We start from the raw sequence: 25,343 nt of genomic DNA, 5'->3' as shown, positions 1-25,343 counted from the left end.
ACCTGCCGATTATCGTACCATAATCGCGGGTGATCCTGCGATCGTACGATAATCGGCAGGTGTATGGGCAGCGTGCGACCGCTTCTACTGTAAGGTTTTACGACTTTCGTCTTCCAAGCACGCTGGAGAACCTGCCGAAAATCGTACGATTTTTGGCGGGTTGGTTGCGTGGTCTGACTGCCCGCTCAGCACTGCAATCATCTGAAGCCCTCCCCTCAGGGGGGTGCGCTTGCGATGATCGTGAGTACGATCTGCCTGTCCAAGATAGCCAGATCGTACGAGATTTTTAAATATAATAATAAAATTTCCCCCCGAGCCCCCTCACCTGTTCACGTCTTTGCAGGGAGGAGGCTGAGCAGGATCGATCCCTGGTTATCTGGGTGTGATTAGTGTGGTCTGCAGCAGATCTCACTAATCACACCCATATAACCAGGGATCGATCCTCCTCACATACATTCTTTCTTTCGGCCGGAGCTCAGAATTGTCAGAGCTCCGGCCGAGGGAAGCCAGAGCTGACAGGGGCAGCCCTACGGTCTGCATCCGACACAGATGCAGACCGTGGAGCTGCTTCCGCAAGTCAGGTACACGGTCTGCGACCGTGTGCCTGACATGTCAGCTGTCTGCGGGTCACATAGTACCGGCTTGCGGGCCGGAGTTGACCTGTGGACCGGTACTTGGAGACCCAAATTTTGAGCCCTGGTTATAATCCTTGCCTACTCTATCCTAAACCAAAGTTTAGGATAGAGTTTGGCTGGACTTCTGTGTTAACATTTTTGTCTTGCAGTTCTAGGCTCCTTGGATCCCCAATAGGTCAAAGATTATAGTGAATTGCAGCTTGTGCTCTGTAGGTACCGTACAATATATTCACACTATTCAAATGCAGCAGATAAGTATCTGAATTGCCTTGGAATGTCCATAGTTTCTCTATTGTTCTGTAAGAGAAGTTTTTTTTGTTAGTGTAAAGCTGGCCATACACCTTTAAGATTTTTTCTTTTTTGTCCATCCCTGTGGATTGAATAAGAGAAATCATTAATTTTCCCTATCTATACTAAGAAGGGGGGATGGGGATGCTGTCAGAAAACACCAACAGTGACTGCAGATGATTGGCAGTAGTTACTGTAGTTGTTCTGTCAACAATTTTCAACTTGGCTTATTTAACTTATGGCTTATGTTGAGCCGGATGATCCCAGTAGGGCCACCCTCAGATCAAATTTTGTCTGATTCAACAGGAAACAGCCAAAACTCAATCTGTGTATGGCCAGCTTTAAGCAGACCCATTGGAATGATGATAAACATCTAAAATAATTGTATTAGTAGTATAGAATACTGCATACACAGAGGTGTGAAAGGCCCTTAAGAAAGCTTAGACGGTACTGTGCCTTTCAGTGGTATTACTTGCAATCATTAGCGTGGGGTAAAGTGTGACATTTTTTTTAATTATCTCCATTTTTAATGAGCTCATTAAAACTCTCTCTCGTTCTCTATCGCGTGCTCTCTCTCTCTCTCTCTCTCTCTCTCTCTCTCTCTCGCTCTCTCTTTCTTGCACTCTCTCTCTCTCTCTCTATCGCTCTGCAGTATATACACTGTATATATACACATATGCCTTCTGGCCATTTGCCCCATTTTTATGTTTTACTGCCTCGGTAGAAGTAGTTAATTGCAGAAAATGGCACAGCTTACAGCATGAAGCATAAGGTTTACTACCTGCAAGTATGAATTGACAAATCTACTGAAAACGCATGCATATCTTTTGAAAACACATAGAGAATGATGAAAATGATGGCAATTTTGTTCACATTCATTTCATTTTATTGTTTTCAAAAGTACCTTTTGATTTTGGATCAGCTTGTATTTTATGCTTTATCGACTTGGATTTTGAAATGGTCTTAAACCCAAAGATATAAGAAAATACGCACTGTCTAGCAATATACAGGTGAAACTCGAATAATTAGAATATCATGCAAAGTTCATGTATTTCACTAATTCAACTTAAAAGGTGAAACTAATATATGAGATAGACTCATTACATGCAAAGCAAGATAATTCAAGCCGTGATTTGTCATAATTGTGATGATTATGGCTTACAGCTCATGAAAACCCCAAGAACCCTAAATCCACAACCTCAAAAAAGTAGATTATTACATGCAATCAATAAAACAAGGATTGTACATAGAACAATATCGGACCTCTGAAAAGTATAAGCATGCATATGTACTCAGTACTTGGTTTGGGCCCCTTTTGCAGCACTTACTGCAATTACTTTTGCACGATATTCTAATTATTCGAGTTTCACCTGTAACTATTTTTTGACATAAAATGGATTACCTCAAGGCAAAGCCTCTGTCAAAGGAATGTTTTCTACCCTCCATAAACCACAACACCATGATGATGCTTTATGGCTAAACTCTTTCTATGAGAGCTGCTTTAGCATTCAACATTTTATACAATTCAATGTATTAGTATGAATCACAGTGCCATGGATTGGGGTTCAATTTTATTTGGGAGCAGAAGCTTTAGTGTCTTGGGGATAATATAGGCTGAGTAGATGTGGATTGTTGGCTCATTGAGGCGTGTGCACATATCGCAAAGGTGTAGCTTGAAGTGCAGAGTCTAAGGCACACCTGGTAACAAAAGTACGCCGCAAGGGGAGGAAGCACTGGCATGCTGGGTTCATGGCAAGGCAGGAGTGGGAGCACTGGGTGCTGGACACACAGGAAAGGCAGAAGTGGCAAAGTCTCTGGGAACATTGAGATACTGAGCACACAGGAAAGGCAGGACTGCCAAAGTCTTTAGGAGCACTGGGGTGCTGGACACCAGGAAAAGGCAAAATTGTGAAATTCTCTAGAAGCACTGGGGTGCTTGACAAAGGAGAAGCTCATCAAGAGTTCACAGACACAAAGGTGCAGGAATGCTGGAAGCTTTCTGGGAATATACAAGGCACACAAGTACAGGAATGCTGGAAGCTCTCTGGGAGTACACGAGACCCAGAGGTTATGGAATGCTGAAAGCTCACATGGAGCAGAGGAGAAGAGTATATTCCAATGCTCCTCAGCTAAATCTAGTGGCAGTAATGAACTATGAATGTCAATACACTGGACACACACTTTATGAATCAGCCCTTTAATGAGAACTTTTATATAGCACCAACTCGAGATTCGGCATTAGAATCTCAGGTGCTACAAGAGCACTCATTCTGGACTAGAATCGGTGGAGGGATGCTTTTATCTTCCTACCTTTCTTCCTATGTCAGGCAGCCCAGCACTACACAGAACACATACAAAAGAGGTGGTTTCTTTCAGGTTTTTATTTATCTCTGGAAACCTGAATCGTGCAAAAAAAAAGTGTATTCTTTCCTTTCAGCTATCAAGAAGACTGCATAAATGTGTGGAATAAGTTGAATAGTTATCTATATTGCTTTCATTTTTTGGAATCTGCAAGTTTTAATAAAAGCAATGTTCCACACCAAGTTCTGGACTGCATAAGCATCAAATATCTATTTGAAACTTGGCAATGTGTGTTGCACTTACAACAGCCATTGAAAAGTTGTATTGTATCCATCATACGCCTGGCAGGCTTGCCCACAGTTCATGCAGGGTGCTGTAGTGAATTGGTGGATGGAGCCACCATATAATCATATATGTTGCCAGCACATCTTAGTACAGTGATAATCTTGTCCTTCATTCACATAAGGCAACAGGCATCACAAGCTGACTTTTCAAGACCTTGCAGGATCCCTTTCTCAAGACAGAGATCCTTATTTTCCTACAAAAGTCATTGTGCACATTTGTTTTTACTGATTATTTTAAAGCTGAACTCCAGGTATAAAATGGGATCAGGAGCATTGCCTTGATGTCACCGCCCCTCATACAATGAGGGAAAGCTGTGGCTACCACAGTTATTTATAGAAACCCATGGCCCTACCAGGTGTAAAATATGTATACTTATTTTTGGCCAATCTGGACCAGTATAAAAATATATAAATATTTATACCTGTCGTTCATGTTTACATTTGATAATGTCTTTTACTGAATACTAGGTCTTCTGTGATTGGATGAGGGGCGGTGCTGTGATGTCACTGCCCCTCATCCAATGAGGTTATGCCTTATATTCATTAAGAAAAATACTAGGCATTCGTTGAGGGGCTGTTGTGTTGACTAGTCACTCTGTGTGTTTTCATGGCAAAGGGGAAGCCACTCAGCACAGTGGCATACAGGACCCAGAAGATCACTGCAAAGTGCTGTAATAGCTGTGGCCACTACAGTGCTTCACCATTACCCCATGGCCCTAACAGGTGTAAAACATGTATATTTACATTGGGCCAAGCTGGACCAGTGTAAAGATATATAAATATTTCTACCTGGAGTTCACCTTTAAATATAGTAAAGCTATGTTTTTCCTGACTCAACCTCTCCTGTAAACGATTTTTTTCAGCTATGCAACATTGTGAAAGAAGATTAATGGAAAGTGACATAAAACTTCCGTATATGAATGCCTATGTTTCAAAGCAAATAAGATTATAAATATGAGTGACATTTTCCCTTAAAATTAGTCACAGGACACAACTTCCAAGCAGGCCATGCAGTGGTTCTCAGTGGTGAGCGGATAAAATATCAAGAAAGGAATACAATTGTCCACGGTATTTTGACCGAGTTTTACAGCTAAAATACTTTGTTACTGGGATTTTAAAGCAATCTTGGAGAAAATTGACAGAAGCAGTCATTTTCATCCTTTCCTCTGATCATCAAAGAATGGAAACACATTGCCTCACTTTTCATGCAGTGCCTCATTCTTCAGTCTCAGATGTTTTCAAAAGAAAGGTTGAAGAATTTACTTGTTATAACAATCAGGGTTTTTCAACTTGTGTCCTCCAGGCTTCATCCCAACAATGGAGCCTTTTCTGTTCTCCTCTCAGCGGCACAGGCTAATCTGATGATCTTCCGAGTAGGTGGGCCTGTCAATAGAATGGAGGTTTTGTCCAAATGACCACTGTGTCACTCAAAATGAACAACTGTGAGAGTAGAAGAAATAGAACAGAATTAAACCGTTTATGTAGCTTTGAAAACTTGAGCTGTGAACGGTTGAAGACAAAGCTGTTCCTCGTGGTTGGAGACAGTCCCAAGTGTGTTAAATAGCTCATGCTTCAGTCTTTGTACTGTTTTACAGTTCACACTGATAACAGATATATAGATTTCCATGATATGGTGATGGATTCCAAAGGAGCTGGACACAGTATTTCCATTTGCTATATTTAGAGAATTATGATTGACTGGCAAACAGAGTCTGGGAGATACCGTGAGAGCCATATAGAATGATACACAACAGTGACTCAATTATGTATTTTTTTTTACAGCTAACCCCTCATATACTTTTTACCTCTCCATTCCATTGTACAGGTTCTTTGCATAATGTGGTAAAATGACTTAGATTGTACAGTTTAATTGTGGTTCACCTAATGCTAATCACAAGCCCAAACGCTATGATCCTGAGTCGCTTTTAAAGCATATCTAACCCCAAACACTAAAATGTTATATATTGCAGCTTAGCAATCCATACATGTGGTGACTGCATTCGTTTTTTAGGATTCATTTCCCTTTATTTTCACCTGTTGATCAGGCCAGTAACTCACTTCCTGTCTCACAGTGGCTCCACTCTGTGGAGGAGCAACAGATTCACACTTGGACAACAGCATTGTCACCCTGTGGGGAGGGTAGTGTTAGATGCACTAGCAGATGTAGTTGGATGTGACTAACAAATTAAAGGCCATCTCCAGCTAACATTATTTAAGCAGTTACAGGGACAGTTTATTTTTCCATTTCAAATAAAGGTTTCACATGAATTACTAAAAACTGACCCGGGGCGTCCCAAGGCCGGGTGTCACCCGGAGCGTAGACCGGGTGACATATTATGTAGATAGATCACATCTTACTGTACTAGTCAATTACATCAAGCAGTGACAGAGAACTATACCCTACTACAAAAGCAGTGTATATTAACTAGAAATATCAATTTATTTTACTGCTTTGAGGGTAACATTAAAAATATACCAACCCTTTAAATAACATGCTTGGGGGATGCCCAAAATGTGGTGTTATGGAACAGTACGATATTTATGGACAGAGTATTCGATGATGTACACTGGCAGCACATATTTGGCTGCATCCTTTATTTTTTTTGTACAATTGGCAAGCAGCAAGAAAACCTTTTTAGGGGTAGTAGGCCCAACAGGTATATGTCTAACTTTTATTTAATCTGTGGAGATGAGGGTGAGGTGAATGAAAGTGGTATAATGTGAGGTGATTAGGTGAACACTGAAAAAAGCCCAATGTTTTAAAGGGAGGCCTTGCAGCCAAAAAAAATAATGTTTGCGTGGGATGGGGCAACAGTTAAAAGTGACCCCTGACCTCAAATCAACCACAAAATAAAGTGAAAGACAAAAAAGCCCAAATAATAAGAACAAATAAATAAAGACAGTAAAGGGACAGATTGCTCAAAGAGCTATCAATCAAAATGATTGTACAATTTTGTAAATTACCCTAATCTCCCCCAGTGCAGTTTGACAGCTTTTCCAATGCTTTCCCTGCAACAGCTTCAAACTAACATTATGACTGCTCTGTGCCCCATTTGTATAGTGAATGGGTTGGTTTAATCAGAAGCCCCCTTAAAGGCCATGTTGTGCAATTATGGTGTTCAATGATGCACCTTGAACCCATGATTGTGGCAAATCTGCACCTCATCTCTAGTGGGCAGTGTAAATATCCCCCTTAACATTGGAGGTCAGTGTAAATATCCCCATGACATTGGTGGTTGGTGTAATGACCCCATCAAATTAGTGGTCAGTATCAGTAACCACTTAACCATCATGTTCTCAAACAATTCATCCCCACACAGCTACCTCCTCATGTATCACTTGCCCCTCCCTTTCAGATTGTAAGCCCTCAGGGGCAGGGACCCCCTTACCATCTTGTCTTGAATTGTATTGTGATTGTAATGTCTTCCTTATATTGTAAAGCGCTGCGCAATCTGTTGGCGCTATATAAATCCTGTATAATAATAATAATAATAATAATAATAATGTCTCATTACAGCAAGGGTCAGTGTAAATGCCTCTTTATGCTGTGTGTCAGTGTGGAATACCTGTTACATGTGTTGTCAGTGTAAATGTCCCCTTTACATTAGTGGTCAGTGTGAGATCTCCCATTTCATTGGTGTTCAGTGTTAATAGATTTCATACATTAGTAGTCAATGTTAATGCCCATGTTACATTAGTGCTCTATATCAATGGGCATGTTACATTGGTGGCTTCTTTTATATTAGTGAATATAGTGGTCAGTGAATGAGGAACCTCCTTTAATTGATGGTCATCAAAGTATCCCCACACGTAATGGCCTCTGAGAAATGGCCCCCCTCAACTTTGATGCCAATTTAATGGAACGATTCTAGGTTACTGAACTGCAGACTGCTGAGTTGCTATCTGTACTCTGCTCGTATCTCAAACTGTCTTTGAAGCTCAATACATATCACAGGGGCATTTTTGATTGAAGAGCATAATAAAAGTGCCTATAGACATTGGACGACAGTCCCTTATCTGGCCAGATTCAGTAACAATAACGTGTCCATGGGGCAGTTCACAACAGCCCCAAATGAGCATTTCTGAGAAACAAAACAATCAGTCAGGTAGGGACGGTATGATCTGTGAATGGCTCCACCTCATTCTTCCATTGCCCTAGGCCTGTTTAGGGGCGAAATGGGCTCATGACATGTTGTGTAATTTATAGTTTGCTTGTTTTTGCATATCCAACCATTTGCAGGGCTATTCACAAAAGGGTGAAGAGTTTGGAGAAGGCAGGGGAAGTGAGCAATCTAGGACAACATAGCTGAGCTGGAAAGTGAGCTGAATTGGAGAATTTTTCCAAATCAGTTAGTTTGTCCTAGATTGTTCACTTCTCCTGCTTTCTCCAAACTCGTCACCCTTTTGTGAATAACCCTGTTGGTGATTTTAATGGTCAGCATTAAATATCAGTCGATCAAATTCTGTTGTTTCATGTACAAGTTAATTAAACTAAAAGCAGAACTCCACTAAGTGCAATATCGGTAGCTTTGGAAATTTAATTTAATTTTCCCAAATACGATAGCATTGCCAATCCTTTTTAACCATCTTGCACTGTAGGTGGTACACTCTATAGGCAGGTTACGTAAAAGCTGGTAATGTAGCATTACCTCTGCTGTTTTTTTCCAGTGTTTAGGGACTGCCATCACAGGACCAGGTCAAAGTAAACATTGCTCTATTTAAATTCCGCGTGCCTGCAGACTGCACTGTTACTGCAGACCAGAAGCGAATACAAGAAAGCCACCCAGTTCACCTACTTGCATACTTGTTAGATTTAATGTCTCCACTGCAAGGAAAACTCATGATAAAGCTATTTTTAAGCAGATCTTCAGGTTTACACCCAACTGGGTAAATTATTTTTTCTAGGCCCAGGGGAATTTTTATGTTTTGTCTTTTTTTTTAAACTCGTTTTGTCCATTGTGGCATACAGTTGTTTTTTGTTTTTTTTAAATGTCCTTTGTGCAAAATGTGTTAAATGTGTCCTCCCAAATTTTCCAGGAATTTTGCCAACTATATTTTCATCTTATGCCCAAGAACTAGAGTTATTTCTAAGTCAATATTAATATTGGTCACCTTATGAAATTGATCAACCTGATCTGCCAGAGAAGGGGGATGGATACATAGGCCTGCAATAACACAGTCAGAGCTTACATCAGATGTCACAAAGAAAACAGAATGTGCCTGTTTTGTTGCAATTATTATTTAGCGCAGGTATTAATATAGTACTGTCAATTTGCGCAGTGCTTTACATACTATTCATTGACATCAGTCCGTACCCTCAAGGAGCATACAATCTATCTCATATGCACATACATACTGAGGCCAGTTTACCCTCCAGCATGTTTTGAAGCAACCTCAATGCTGCAAGGCAGAAGCGCTAACCACTTCAGTTGCTGAGCCACTGCAGTTGCAGGGCTACATTTAACATGCAAAAGCTGCTGATGGATATAAAGTTCAGGCACTTCCATTCAGTAGCTTTCACTCTCCTGCCTGAATGCCAGCCTGGGTTGAACAGGCAAAGTTTTGGTACTTCCCGGTAGTGTCCAAGCTTGCCCAACCCCTCCCACTTCTCACACATTCCTGTTGACCACTGAGGCAGTCCATCATAGGGGTTGGCCTACACAGAAATTTATGAGAAATGGGAGGCAGCCCATTATAGTGATGAATCAATAGGGATGTATGGGGCCCTAAAGTACTAGATTAATCACAAAGGTCTGGGGATGCATAACAACTAATCAACAAACAGCTTCATGTATGTGCATGCACCCCCAGGGGCCTATACTTTATACTTGACAGCAGATTTTAGTTAAAGTAAATCACCTTGCAAGACTTATCTAGATTATACTGAAATAGATATAAAAATACAGTGACAAAATTTATGCAAATGGCTTTATAAACCTCCAAATATTTTTAACAATGCATTTAACAATGCATTATCTTATTGTATCCAAAACTCATCTGCTTCAAAATCCATTTCCTCCACACTGGAAGCAGCACATGTGTATTAATTAGTAACATTTAAAAGAAACCCAACAAATGCTTAATTTCTTATTTTGTGAAGAGAATTGGAATAGATGACCTGTCAGGCTCAGTGTTTTTCAGCACAGCAGTGGAAACATGTCTTTTTCTCTTTGCAACGGACCTAAAGTAAAATCCACACAGTCTCCCGGGTGACTCTGCAACACAACCAGACGTGCAAAAAAATGTTATATTGTGATAATAAAATGGATCCTCAACACCGTTTGCTCATGGGCAATATTGGTAGATTATGATATCAGGGATCCTTTCCAAAACCTGTCCAGCACGCTTCAGTCTCACCATCTTTTATAAAACTCTGCAGCACCATCCACTTTTTTCCATATTATAAGAACTACTGAAATGCATGACAATTCAGCAGAATGGACTTAAAATATTAGTAATTTTGACTCGAGTAAAACAGCAGTAGGGTATTGATGCTATTGTACGGGTATATATCTGCACAGTTGGTTCTGGTCTATTCTCCATAGTATAAAATCATAGTGATCACAAAAGAACCTTCTTTACTGGTTTCCTACAATTAAATTAAAAAAAATGATGTGATGCTGGCAAACAAGTATGTGTAGCATTTTAAATAAGATATATTGGACTGGAAAATAGGAGATGCACATCCAGATAAAAGCCATGGATGCCTTATTTCATGTAGCAGCAACCGGGAGCTGGTATCTCCAAAAAGGAAGGAGATTTTGGCATATGGTGTGGACTGCTCCGCTATAGCACCAATGGGTTCAGAATTGCTCAGGATGCCTGGTAGATTACTCATGCAGCATTGCAGTACCAAGGTTGGTATATAGTAGAAGGAAATGTAGAATATACACATTTCTTTAATAAAGAATGAGCTGCATGACCTTAGGCTTGTTTTTATTAAGAAAAAAATGTACAAGGAAAATGGGTTGGCATGAATGAATGGTAATTTGCAACATAATTCATGTTCATCTTTAACAGTCACAAGGCATCCACATGCTTTAGAGATGCTTGGTGACAGTATTTGAAAACACTAGGGTAATTTATATAAACCGATGCAAGTTTATAGCAAATTCCTTGTTTTAAGGAGAGATGGAGCCTGACCGGTTCATTAGGAATGGCTACACTTCTTCCACTTCTGTTCCCACTTTGTTCATAAAAAAGACTTTCAGGGGTATTCAATAAAGGGTAAAGAGTTTGGAGAAGGCAGGAAAAGTGAACAGTCTAGGTCTAGGACAACATAGCTGAACTGGAAAAGTATCTGAATTGAATAATTTTTCCAAATAAGCTATTTTGGCCTAGATTTTTTACTTCTTCTGCCTTGTCCAAACACTTCACCCTTTGGTGAATAGACCTGTTTCTGATGCAGTCAGCTCAGTTCCATATCTTTCTATAAAAATCACCTGGTGTTAGGATCATGCATCTGTTACCTTGCATTAACAAGAATATATGTGCTATTAAAAATGCAAATTAAACTTCAGCCATTTTTTCATTACTTATTCCCTCTAGTTGCCCCGCCTGTGGATTTCACAGTGACTGCTGTTGGAGATCACTGGATGGACCTGACATGGCAAGGAACGTCTGCTGTGACAGAGTATGTCATTTCATACCAGCCTGCAGTGCCAGTAGAGTGGGGAACTCAGCAGCGGTTACAGCAAAGGGTCCCTGGAGATTGGAGTGCTGTCACCATCAGAGAACTGGAGCCTGGAACAACCTACAATATCAGTGTCTGCTCTGTCATCAGTGACATCACCAGCGAACCTGCCAGCATCACTATGTCCACTCGTGAGTTTCCTTAATTAGCAATACGTGTGTTTTATAATAAAAAAAACATGAATAGCCCATTAAAGATTAACATAAAAAAACAGCTTTTGCTGCAATATTCACAGGGTTACCGTATTCACAAAAGGGTGAAGAGTTTGGAGAAGGCAGGAGAAGTGAACAATCTAGGACATAGCTGAACTGGAAAGTGAGCTGAATTGGAGAATTTTTCCAAATCAGCTATGTTGTCCTAGATTGTTCACTTCTCCTGCCTTCTCCAAACTCTTCACCCTTTTGTGACTAACCGTGTCAGTCTCAATTTAGATATTTCACCTGCAGTACTTTTTTTTCTGCGATGAGATGTCCTTAGTTTGATGGCTAACATTCAACCCACTTTATCTAAACCCAGGCCATCCTAGACCTGCCCCAGCCTTTGACTGGACAGTGAACGGAGAAGCAGCACAGCGATGAGCTCATCTCTCTGTCACTCTTTCCCTTCCTATCATCATGCTTGTCAGCACATGAACTGATTGGCTCTTTGTACTGCTTCCTCCTCTCACACTCCAGTAATAGCAGATCAAACTCAGGCACTTACTCTGCTTGCATTACAAAAATGTAAAAAAATACATTTAATGATTGCAGAGTGTTATTCATTTGTGTCATTTATACCTGCCTAGAGTTTACCTTTAAACATCCAATCCATGCTAGAATTATATTAAATTTTTTTAGGCAAATGTTGGACAGATAGTTTCAGAGATATGTCAGGGACTTAGCAGCCAATTATCTGTACTTGAATTCCCAGCTCCAACCACTTACTGTGAGGATATCTTCTCTAAATTTTCCATTTGTTCTTTGATTTGCCATTACAGAAAAGAACTGTAGCAGAGAACTCTTACCAACCGAGTTCCTGAGAGATAAAAGGGGCTAAAAGATTATATCTACAAAAAAATGAAAGAGCAGCTGCAGATGGACTTGCTGCTAAAAGCCCAATGTCAGCCAAAACTTTATTTTTTAGTAGTTTTAGACAGAGTGGGGAAGTATAGGTCAGGTTTGTATTAAGCTGGTCATAGACAGCTTAGATGGCCATAGAATGGATGAAGAAATCTCCACTATTACATTGAAAAATGTAAATCTGATAGAATGCATTCACTGCTCAGCCAATAATTTTTAACCCAGCTCAGTTGATTTTAAAATCAAATTCTGTCAAGTCGGGTGGTGGTGACATGGCCACCCACAGCTCAAATTTCAGTGAATTCAGCAGGAATTTGCCAAAATTCAAGCTGTCTATGCCCAACTTTACTGTCTCTATTGGAGGGATGTGCCTTCACTTTATCTCCCCCCCCCCCAGCACGGGGGGGGCTTTTTTATTGGAGACACATAAGCACCTTTATTATTAGAGTGGGGAAGGGTTACAACCTCTGTTACGTTGTAATTGTTGTCTGTGCCCTCGTTTGAGGATTTCTCCTCATATGCTGTGTCATTGACACACAGGGGTCTATTTATAAACTATCTGCAGGGCCCTTCGCCCTGTAAATATCTGTGAACGAGCATTCTGTGCGAATGTATTTTGAATTTTTTTTTCTGTGTAAATTACCAGTGACGTTGTTGTGACTTAATACAAGCGCATGTTTGCTGCTCAAGCTTCATATCTACACCAACTCTGCTAGAAATATGGATGTAATCTGACATCTGCTAGTGGTGTTCACAGTGGTGTCCCATTCACATGGGAGCCATTGGCACATTGTGAATAGGAGTGCTCGGTGCTCAGTACTTCCAAGTTTGCAATCATTGTTGACAATGGAGAGAACAGATGGAGGCTCCGATCTCTGGTCTGTTATGTCCATTTAGACCCCTAATGTTTTATTTTACTGCCAGAGAGCAGACATTTTGGCAGAGAACGGGTGAGGACATAGAGCAGCAGTGCGCTTCTGATTACTTTTGGGCCTCTCAGAGAGAGATAAAGCTTTATGAAGGGAGAATCCCTACCTTGTGACAGTAAGTGTAAAAGAAAGCAAGGGTAAATAAAACAAAAAGAAGAGACATACATTTTACACATGTAACACACATATACATACATATAACATGTAATTTGTACCTGTAGACCCACACAAAAACCCTAATAGTCTACACATGTTTGGTATTCTAATACCCACTCAAGGTATTACACTACATTTGGGGAAACTTTATTTCAATATTTACTTTTAAGAGAACAAAGGCTTTAGCCTTAGTTGCCTTTTACATTTTTGTTATGTCCCTAGTTACTGCAATAGCTCTCAATGTTGGGTACCAGCAGTCTTTTATATATATAATATATGATATGGATACTTTGCTAATTACATTTTTAAATAAAATGTTTCCCTTTTCATTACATACCTTATTTTAGACCCTGCAATCTCATCGCTGGGTCCTTGTGCTTCTCTTTTCAATGCCAGCAGATGACAGGTGGGAGGGGCCAGCAGGATGCTCAGTATTTCTTTCAAAGAGCTCTCAGCCCTGATGCAAGCAGTGGGCTGGCTCTTTGGTTGAGTTATGCAAATATCAATGCCTTGATGGGTGGATTTCTTTCTGAAGTAGTGTGAGCTCCTAGACAGGCTGCATTTGCATGTAGACTGCCTTTGTCAATGCCCACATGTAATGCTGAGCCAATAAATGATACAGGACAGTAAGGCTGGGGAGGCTAGATGATGCTGGACGTCATCCAGTGAGAAGCTAACAGTGTGCAGTGAAATCACACAATTCCAGTGCAGGTGAGGAGGCCTTACAACTGTCCAAGACCCAAGGTACGGCTGGAGCCGAGCTTTGAAGTGTACGTCAAGCCAAAACCTTTTTTTTCCTAGTGTTTGGGATAGTGAGGAAAGGTTAGAACCCCTGTCAGATTTTCACTTGTCTGTGTCCCAGTTGTAGATTTTCCCTCACTTCCTGTCTGGTGAAACTGTTGTCAGCAGGAAGGAAGTGAGGGGAAATCTATCTAACGGAGCCCCAGATCAGTAAAATCCCAACCGAAGTACAACTACTTTCCCACTTTTACAAATCAAAAGCGCCAAACTGAGACCACCAACTGAAAAGTATATATGCGAGGATTGCTAGGGGTGCTGCCCCACTTCAGCCAGGGGAGCTGTAACACTATGGGAAAAAACAAAAAAGAAGGGCGCCCACCCTAGTGCAGATTGTTTTTAATATGAAAAAGCTGCAAGACAAAGTAAAAACATACTCACAATAGTGAATCGAAAAAAGGCTTTCAAACAAAGCATGGAACATCAGTAAGAGGCTGCACAGTCAACCTGTGTGCCAGCACAGGATGCCTTCGTTTACGCGTTTCCGGGGTCACGCCCCCTTCATCGGAGGAAGGGGGCGTGACCCTGGAAACGCGTAAACGTCTGGCGAAGGGGGCGTGGCCAAGTAAACGCATAAACAAAGTCATCCTGTGCTGGCACACAGGTTGACTGTGCAGCCTCTTACTGATGTTCCATGGTTTGTTTGAAAGCCTTTTTTGATTCACTATTGTGAGTATGTTTTTACTTTGTCTTGCAGCTTTTTCATATTAAAAACAATCTGCACTAGGGTGGGCGCCCTTCTTTTTTGTACTTTCCCACTTTGTTCAAAGTTTAAAAAAAGTTTTTAGCTCAACATACATGGTAAGACATTATTCACCTTGTTTTAATCAGAATGTTATTGATGATGATGGTGGTGGTAATAATAATAATAATAGCTGTTGTTAGTCTTATAATCATTGTTATATCAACTGCTGTTATACAGTATTGTATTTATTTGTGCTTGACATGCCTCCTACTTTGATATTAACAACCTTATACACAATGTTCTTGTAATGTGGAATTACACAGGAGCGCTCATTATTTGTGATCCATATAACCACTCTCTTTATTATTTGTACACAATATTTTTCCTTGTGAACATCCAGTCTGTCAGATAATATAATACAGTGGAATTCTTGGCCTTGTAATTCTTCCTACATTAACAATAACTTTAATCCTTTGTGTTTTCAATTATCTAACTTTACTCTGACTCCATAAGGAGAGATAATCATAGTTCAGCTGTATTCAAATAATCAATTCTGATTATAGTACAACTGCAGTATCTTTACAACATACTGTATTTTCAGTGTCAGTGGGACTCATCTATATAATGCTAAATCTGGGGGAATAAACAGAGCAGCAAATCAGTTAGTTTTCCCATAATAACATGCACTAGAACACAATGACAACCTGAACTGAGCTGGTTGATGTAACATCAGCTCTGCCTTTCTTGTTTTTGTTTTTTAAATAAGGTAAAATCGGCTCTGTTCATTAGGATGTCTCAAATTAAAAATGCTCCTTTCTGTGATAACAGGTTCAAATTGGCACTGCAAAATAACAATCAGAGAATAAAATTAATGATTGCTGAGATTGAATACATTGATAAATGATAATAGGACTAAACTACATTGCCATTGTCCGTTTTCTTTTCTTTCTTTACTTAAAAGCTGGAGTTAGAGTCACATAGAAAGCATAGATGTCTATCAGAGCCATTCCTGACATAAGGCGAGCTAAATAATATTGGCTTAGGTGGTACAAACCAATAAAAGGACAGACGGCCTGACCCTACCTCCGGCCCACGCTCCACTCTGTGCGTGTACAGCAACAGTCCTTTCTCCAAACCAATATCCCCTATCATAGAGGTGTGTTAGACTCCTTCTCAAGGACCTCCATTATAACGCAATTCCATCTAGCTCTAACAAATGTCTGAACTGGGATGGCCTTTAGAGATTGGGAAGATTGGCAACTGGTTGCTCCGTGAGTAGAATTCCAGCTGACGGCTTGCCGAAAGTAACTGAAATGATCCTTGGCACCACCAAGCAATGAGGAGGTCTACAAAAATTATTTTGGTGGACACAAAATTATTTACCATGTGAGATGGATCCCTCCAAATAAGGAGCAGGCTATCAATATAGTGACCAAACTGAAAGATATGAGTACAAAAGGGTTCACATGTGGAACTCCTCCCATCAACCAATGTGGAGGTTGGCAAGTGATGGCAAAAACTTTGCCACCATCAAAGCTCCACATCTCTAAAGATACCAAATGTTATCAAATAAAAAAATATTTTGAGTTTATAAAAACTTCCACAGCCAACAGCAAAAACCTCGGCACTTTATGTGCAAAGGTTACATCTAAGGGCAGCAATGTGCCAAATCATGCGGAATTGAGAAATGGAGAGCTTTAACATCCAGGACAGTGTAGAAAAAGGCATGCTCCCAAGACATGTGACTTGTAAGCTGAAAGAGGACAGATATAGTATATTTAATGTTCGCCACATAGTGAGACACCAAAGGCTGGAGACAGACATCCACACTTTCATCCAGCCATTCTAAAAGGCAACCAGTACCCACAATTATAGGTATTGGCGTAGGTGATACATTGCTCTGGGTTGCATGAGACAGGATTTTTACAGTACCTCTTAAGGCCTGGTTCACACCTACGTGCCCATCACAAGAAATCCCATGATTTTCAATGGCCCCTGTTCACATCTCCACAGCAAAACACCAGCAGCATAATGCCAAATGCAGAAAAAAGTACAGGAGGTTTTATTGGCAGATTCAAGATAATTTTTCCCCCATAGACGTCAATGGAAATGCCAGGAAACACGCAGCTGAAGCATGTTGCACATTTCTTTGCCCTTTTCTGCATGTTTGTACATGCGTTCGTCCATTGTCCACAATGTTCAACATTTTCGCACCTGTAAAAATGTGCCAAACACGCATAAACATGCAAAGACCGAACCCTGAAACTGCGTATAAAAATGCGCAAAAGCGATGTCCACTTGGTGTGAATGGGGCCTTACCCTCAAACAATGTTCTTGGTCTAAAGCCATCAACACACACAGACAGAATGCAGTTACTCCTGATATGTAGAATAGCTGACAGCAATCTTTTGTGGGTACCTTGAATACAGTTCTTCATGTTAGAGGAAATAGCACCAGAGAATGTAGCTGGCTTTTTTGAATGTGGGTTAGGGTTGGGCAACAAAAAGATGAGCTTTAGATGGCATTGGAGCTGCCTTGACTAATGAAGCAAAAATAGAGATCATAGAAAATCACAAGTCCTTCTTTGATTAATCCTCAAAATCCATCTTTGATGGGTAATCCTTTATAATCTGTGTGTCTTTAAACTGTTTCAGGAAAATCCATAAAGGAAGAAAGGACCTAATTTTCAATACTAACCTCTTTACTGACACATATTTTGCTTGTGCCACCTCAAAATTCACCTGTTTATGTTGTTTTTTGATAATCATCTATTATCATTCTTATTGTATGTTTTAGATATTTCTCCACCCAAAGGACTGCAGTTTAAAAATGTGACTCAGACCTCGGTGGAGGTGCAGTGGGAGCCCCCTTTGTTCTCTATTGATGGCTGGGAAATTAGTTTTACCCCAAAGGTACGTTAACAACTGCTTCACACCCTATCCACTGTACATCGGATATGTCTTTTTTGTGCATATTATAAAATAGCAACATAGTGTTGACATGCAGCTCACAATGCTACTTCCTATTCACTATACCAAGCATGGTTTGCCAGATTATACTGTACACGGTGCTAGAAGATCCATCTGATTGGGTACTTTGGTATATCCAAGGTATGTGCCCGACAGAATTAATGTATGCAAAGCATGACTTTATTACAATTTCATTTTGCAAAATAAGAAACAAGTCTGTAACTTGGTGTACATAGTGTAAACTATGCGAATTTTCATCTTAAGATGGGCTTTTTACACCATTCTCAAGTCAACATAGCACCCTGATGGAGTTACACATCTCACCCACACCTACATTTTGTTTAGACATGTCTTACAAAACATAAAAAGAGACTCCAGCAAACATTTTAATATTTAATGAGGACAAAGCAAAAGGAGCTTTTTGTAAAATTGTGTAAAATTTCCTTTAAAATTGATTTATTAAGGATAAAACACACAGCTGAAAAGGTACTTACAAACCAGCTTGTATAAACGAGCAGAAAGCGATATAATCTTAGGAGACCATCAAGATGAATACACGAAAATAGGGTGAGGGAAAGGAAGTGCTAGTACTAAGCCGAAGCCATCTGTACGCTGACGCTCCTTCAGTTGACGCGTTTCTGAGAACAAACCTCTTTCATCAGATGGCTTCGGCTTAGTACTAGCACTTCCTTTCCTTCATATGCTTATTAGTGCACTTAGGGTTTCAAGGCTCCTGTTGATGTTTAATAGTACAGTCACCTCAGAGTTTCTCCACTTTTTTTTGTACTGCCGCTTAAGCAAGCGTGACCAACTGAAATATGTAATTTCAGTGATTTTTGACTGGGCTTAAGGTATGATGATTATACTACTCTATGTAACTTTGAAATAGAGAAATCCCTTTTTTAACTTAAGTACAACTAAATTCTCCTGTATGACAGTCTAACCAAGTGCCCAATCCAGTTACTATGTGATGCACAAGCCTCATAAAGATAAAAAGAAGAAACCTTCATGACTGAGCCAAATCCTCCTTCATTTGTATCTCTCATGCCCTCCCCCGCCCCTTCCAGAAACTGGAGCTCTCTCCCTCCGAAAGCAAAGGGCAGGTCTACATATGTCCAGGTGATGATTGACAATGATTGACAAGCTACAGGCTTGTGAATCAGCAGTGGCATTGCTGATAGCCACACCCATGCAACATTTTTTTATTCCACTGTAGTGAAAGCAGATAAAGCCTACATGGCTTTGGCAGCTTGGAATTCAGGATCAGTGCAGCATTGCTGCCACACCATCACAGCTGCTGTTGTCAATTACAATTCCAGCCCTAAAGGATGTCTTTTTATCAAGTCATATAGCGATTCATATTTGGTTATAGTAGCTTTTCCCCATAGTTCTCCTTGCGGTAACGGGAGGACACAAACTAGCATCCTCCTGTCGCCCCAAGCTCAGTATGCCACGAGCTACAGCTCGCGGTATACTGAGATGCCGCAGCTGAAGCGGATCCCGACAATTATGTCTGGATCCGCCCAGCTGCGTGACTGACAGCTGGCTCTGCCTATCTAGAGGCAGAGCCAGCTGTACCCGCCCCCTCCCCCGTCCGATCCGCCAGTCAGCGCTGGAGGAATGGAGGGGAGAGGGGAATCCAGCCCCTCCCCTGTCACGGCAGAGAGTCATGACAGGATCGAGAGGTGAGCGAACGCTGGTATGTGTTCGCTCACTTCCCAATCTACTGAGCCGACCTGTGACAGTCTCATTGTCACAGGTCGGCTAGAACTATGAGGTGAGTGAAAAGCACTCACTTCATAGTTCTCCTTTAAGTCCAGTCTCTGTAAACAATTAAAGGCAGTTTTGAACTCCTTTCACCTTTGGGTTTTTGGTGCTTTTTATTTCTAAACATTGAGACACCCTCACAGAAAGCTGACTGGATTTCATTGGCATGTATTTGTGGGACTTTGCAGGAGGGTTAAGAGAAAACTGTAAGTGTAGATGCTCTTATAATTTAGTGCTGCAGCACATGCTGTTTTTAATGGGAAGGCATAGTTCTATTTTAACATGCACAAATGTTGTTCAGCTCATGTCATATGTAGAATCACTACAATGTATTAATTCATCAGAATCTGGATTAATTAGGAATTAACTAACATTTCCAATACATGGTTGGTGCTGACTGACCGGTATTCTGCAGCTAGTGCATCCCTGATCAACTGTTTGACATGAGCCTGCAGCATCCCTACACATTGTCAGGAACTCTTGACTATAGTTGTTTTCTCTTAAGCTGCCCATACACCTTGTGATCATCGGACGAAACTTTTTTCATTTTCGTACGGCGGTCCCATCCTGGATCAGCGCTGGATCAGCGGTAATTAAAAGAAAGCACCTGGGCGCATTGCGGTAATCGACCGCACATATTTTGGTCTGCACGTGTGCAGTGTAAAGCGTCCGAATTTTGACGTATGGAAACGCCACCAACCTTGCGAAAATCGTACGATTGACTGAAGTTTTCTAACCTGCTGGCTAGTCAAAAGTCAATCCATTGTACAGTATTTGCGGTTGCCCATCAACCTTACGAATATCGGAAGAAAACGCGATCGCCGGTATTCATAAGATGTATGGGCAGCTTTACTGTGTTGAATGTTTAAACACAAAGTGCCAGAACTAATGAGCTGCTATTAATTACTCAGCAATGGCAGCACAAATTTCCAAAAGCAAAAGTGATTTCTATGTTTTTTTTCAGCCCCGTGAACTCATCTTACTTCATATTCAGCGGAGTTGCTTCACACGCTGATTAAAAACGTAGCTGTCATCTTTCTTTATAGTGTTGTGTTACCTCAGCCAGGAGATCATTGCACTCCCTGACTGGCGATATGACACTTTTTAGGCTTAATTTCCCCTAAGATAATTTTTTTTACAGCCACGCTCCATAAAATTAATGTAAGCAATAAACATTTTGTAAGTCATTTTGTTTCCAGTAAAGACTTTTTTTTTCTCCCTTCGCTACTTCATTACACTAAATACAAACTGGTGCTAATGGCCTGTCAGTGGCAGAAATTTTAAGTGCTGATAAATTCCTGCTTAACACAACCCCAGATGTCCCTCAGTGGCAGGAGTTGCAGAGCTGTTAAACTGGGCTAAGGCCAAATGTTATTTGAGTTCTTTTCACCTGTCTAAAGAGCTGTTTTCTGTTCATCTTCTGGTTACAGCGGAAGGCTGTGTCCTTGTCTGCCTCCATGTGACAAGGCTTAAAAAGATCTTTGAAAGTCATGACATGTGTGATTGAGCTTGTGTCAGTTGCCTCTGATGAGAAAGAAAAGATCTTTTTAGAAGTGGTTATCAATGGCGTTTGATGGGATGAGGAGTGTGTGGGCGAAAGATCACCTCTCCTCCAGACAGGGAACCTCGGACAAGGATGGAATAGATCAAGCCTTTGTTTGCTACTGTGAAAGAATTGTCACGTTCAGGTGAATGATTTGATGTCACTGGATGCTCATAAGCTGCATGCTTCGCTGACCAGCTGGATGGAGAAGCCATCAGCAATAATGGAAAATATAGAGGATGGAGGCAAGATAAGGAGCTTGTGTTGCCGTTTTCCTGGGCTCTACGTAGAGCTGATACATGGCGGGATATTAAGCTCTCAATTATGTCAGCAGAGAGGTGACTGATCATTCCTGGTATAATCTGCAGATGTTCTGTAAGCAACAGGCAGAAAAGAACAGGCAGAAAAGGAACTCCAGTTACCGCTCTCAGGTTATAGAATGGATTGGCATGCACGGTTTGCAGAAATAAAATCACACATCATCACATATTACATATTACAGTAAGTTTACAAAAAAACATACACAGAGTAGTCATTGGTTCGCTTATCAAATATAAAGGCACTTTTAACACTCCTAAACTGCTTACCTCAATGTAGTAACATATACAATATATCTACATTACAGTAAAAAAACAAGTTGACTAGACATGTCACCTTGTTTTTTCGGACGAATTTTCAGAAATTCGGAGATTCGGATGCACCCGAAATACAGCTAAAACGAATACAAACGAATCGAAATTCGGACGAAATATCGGAAATTCGGAGATTCGGATGCATCCGAATTCCGAATTACAGCTAAAACGAATGCAAACGAATCCGAATTCCCGATTTCCCAAAATTAATTAGCGGTAGTCCGGTCGAAATTTTGTTTATTGGACAAAATTTCGTTGCAGCAAAGTGACATTAGAAAAAAATATATTTTTTTCTTTTTTTTTTGTTTAGTCTGCAGAAAAAAAAAAAAAAAGCGGGAGGTTCCCCCCAATTCATACCAGACCCTTTAGGTCTGGTAGGAATGTTAGGAGGGACCCCTCCCCAAGTTAAAACAAAAAAAAGTGCGTGGGGTTCCCCCCAAAATCCGGGTCAGGGTTGTGAGGAAGAGGCCCCTGTCCCCATCGGCACGGGGACACGCTCCCAATGCCGAGGGCACGTGGCCTGGTAAGGCGCAGGGAGGGGGGGCCGCTCGATCGCCACCCCCCTTTCTTGCCCTGCTGGGCCAGTGCTCGGATCAAGGGTCTGGTTGGACTGTTAGGGGGGACCCCACGTTTTTTCCCCCCATTTTTTTGGGCTGGGGTTCCCCCTTAAAATTCCTACTCGACCTAAAGGGTCTGGTATGGGTTTTTGGGGAACTCCACGCACTTTTTTTTGTTTTACCTTGGGGGGTCCCTCCTAACATTCCTACCAGACCTAAAGGGTCTGGTATGAATTGGGGGGAACCTCACGCTTTTTTCCCCATCTTCTGCAGACTGTAAAAAAAAAAAATTCTAATGTCACTTTGCGGCCAATTCGGCCAATAAACGAAATTTCGACCGGACTACCGCTAACGAATTTCGGCCGAATCCAAATCAATTGCGTACCCGAATACGAAAAACGACTACTGCTAACGAATTTTGTCCGAATCCCGCAACGAATTCAATTGCGTACCAGAATCCGAAAAACTAAATATGCAAAATCCGAATCAAAACGAAACGAAACACATTTTTGCTGGTGCACATTGGTGACAAGGATGATTCTTATTTCTAAAATCCTGTTTAAAAACGGTGCTGCAGAAAACAGACAGAGGCAGCCAGTGCATCCTTTGAATGCCCGTGATCAAGCTATCACTATACAGTCCAGATCACAGGCAAAATGCACAGCGCCAACCAGAAATGTCAGTGATCCTTGTGATCACTGTGATGGCCAATCACAGCAATTACAAATGTAAACAGTACACTACTACTGTTTACATTTGAAAGCCCTCCCCTTACTCAGTCCTGAGAGGAATAGAGGGTAGAAGGAGGATTCAGTGAATAAATGAAGGAGGGAATTGTGGGCAGCAGCAGGTGGGAGGTTTTAATTAATTTGATTGTGTAATATTTTTTATCCATTCCCCTTCCCCTCCTCTGAGTGTGACCTGTACATTTGAGCTTTGTCCACTCTCTGACTCGCATAGTAATTTCCCCACCCCTATCCAGTACATTAACCCCTCTTCTCCATCCTTTCACTGTATGCGATATGTAGATTAACCCCTTCGCCCCCCCTCCTCCCTCTGTGTATGACTATACATTTAAATATGCACTGTACCTAGTGGCCCGTTACCAAGCTCCATGTTTTAACCACCACAATACCAGCATGTTTCTTTAAAAATTGTAGCAAAATACTTATTTGCAAAAAGGATCACTTTGGGGATGTTTCTGCTCTTCTAGAGTTTTTTTTGTTCAATATGCTTCATAACAAATAAGGGAAACAAGTTTTTGTTTTTTTAAAGATTTCGGTCTCTTTCTATTGTATAATAAAAAGTGCTATAAAAATTAATTTTGGGTACAATGTTGCATGACCGAGTAATTGTCAGTCAAACTGTCACAGCACTGGAAAGGAGAAAATGTCCCTGTAATGAAGGGGTATACAGTGTACAGTCTAGCACTCTAGATGCTAATATATATCAAAGCAAATCAAGTTTTTTTTTATTTATATACTTAGTCAAAAATGTAACAGTGAGATTCACTATACACGAACGCCAGTTATAATAGGTATAGTGTGGTTTCAGTGGCCATTTTGTTTAGAACACATGGGTGCTTCATGGGTATATCTGGTTCCCCATAGAAATTTAAAAAATAAAATAAAAATGATATAAAGATAAGCTTGTACCTTAAAGCACAAATAAACCTAGAATACCTTACCTTTAATTCCTAAAGGACCGCCCAAAATTCGCAGAGTGAATGCCCCAGTCAACACCCTTCCAGCATTCTTTGATTAGGAATTTGAAGGAGCCAGATGGAAACTTTTAGGCCAAATAGTGACAGCAGCAAACATGTACAGCCCCCAAGCACCCATGTGCATGAAGACTTAAGGTTCCATTATCTACATATCCACCTATGCCTAATGTTTGCACAGCATATATCCATACAAGGTTTACAAGCCAATGCACACTTCCAAATACTTTCCTTAAAGTGGACCTTTACCCCCTTTTACTAAAAATCACATCAGCATGCAACTCTGCATGCTGATAGAAAATTAACTTACATTCATTAGTTAAACAAACTTGTTTTTCATTTACTTACAAATAGGGTTCATCTACTTCCTGGTCCACTTCTGGCAAATTATGTCATTTGTAATGAATTACAAACGATGTAATGTGCCAAAGCATTGCATCCTGGGAAGGTTACATCAGCAGAGCATTTCTGGAAAATCTCATCTTTAATCTCATGAGATCTCAGGCAAAGGGATTTTCACTGTAAAAGGAGTATGTGGTGATCTAGTAACCTGCCCTTAGTTAACATGGCCACTGTCAGAAGACTGGGGAAGAAAAGAGAAATAAGGTATGCAAAGAATACAAAGCCGACAATTATCTAGAAGTATGTTAGTAGATTGTCATTACTAAACATTTCTAATGGTGTGTTTGTTGTTATTTTAAAGATGTGGGCAAAGTTCTTGAATGCCCCACCCCTCTCCCTTCCTCATACCCTCCCCTCTGTACCTCTTCCCCCTGGCCCCCGTGCATTATTTTACAAATCCTAATTTGATTCCTAGAATATTCTATCTGAATGTTACCGTTAATCTAAACTTTGACATCTCAGTAAAAACATTGTGAAAGAAGGCCACTAATGCATTAAGCAAATATTAATGTAACATTTTCCCCTTCCTATACAAAATGTTACAATTGCCTTGAAACTGAAGAGGCCTATTGTTCCACGCAATCTTTTATGCTAAAAATGTATACAGAAATAGACTCTCATAAATCAACATAGTTTTAGATCTAGGTCTAGGCAAATTCCTATTAATCAACATGACCATATAGTAAAAGCTTCACGGACTAGCTATATAAATAATAGATGTGATATTTTAGGCTTTAGTCATACTACTGTATATACAGTTTTCACAACTCTGGTTGCTCTATTTGATCCCATCAAGAATCCAACTAACAGAGTATGGTCACATCATCTTTTCATGCAGCCTGGGCAAGGGTTGGTATGGTGAGGGA

General features: G+C 40.6%; 1 protein-coding gene across 1 annotated transcript in view; it reads left to right on the top strand.

Moving 5' to 3' along the window:
- Nucleotides 1-25,343, top strand: part of LOC108786298 (tenascin-R-like) — a 197,533-nt gene that overhangs the window by 73,878 nt on the left and 98,312 nt on the right. Inside the window, exons 4-5 of the mRNA XM_018555557.1 lie at nucleotides 11,117-11,392; nucleotides 17,684-17,799. Of these exons, the coding sequence (XP_018411059.1) occupies nucleotides 11,117-11,392; nucleotides 17,684-17,799 (392 nt within the window). The remainder of the gene's footprint in view (nucleotides 1-11,116; nucleotides 11,393-17,683; nucleotides 17,800-25,343) is intronic.

This window comes from Nanorana parkeri, unplaced genomic scaffold (genome assembly GCF_000935625.1).
Source record: "Nanorana parkeri isolate BGI_ZX_2015 unplaced genomic scaffold, ASM93562v1 scaffold201, whole genome shotgun sequence".
NCBI lineage: Eukaryota > Metazoa > Chordata > Amphibia > Anura > Dicroglossidae > Nanorana > Nanorana parkeri.
The sequence above is the reverse complement of the archived record's forward strand: the minus strand, read 5'-3'. Positions and strand labels throughout refer to the sequence as shown.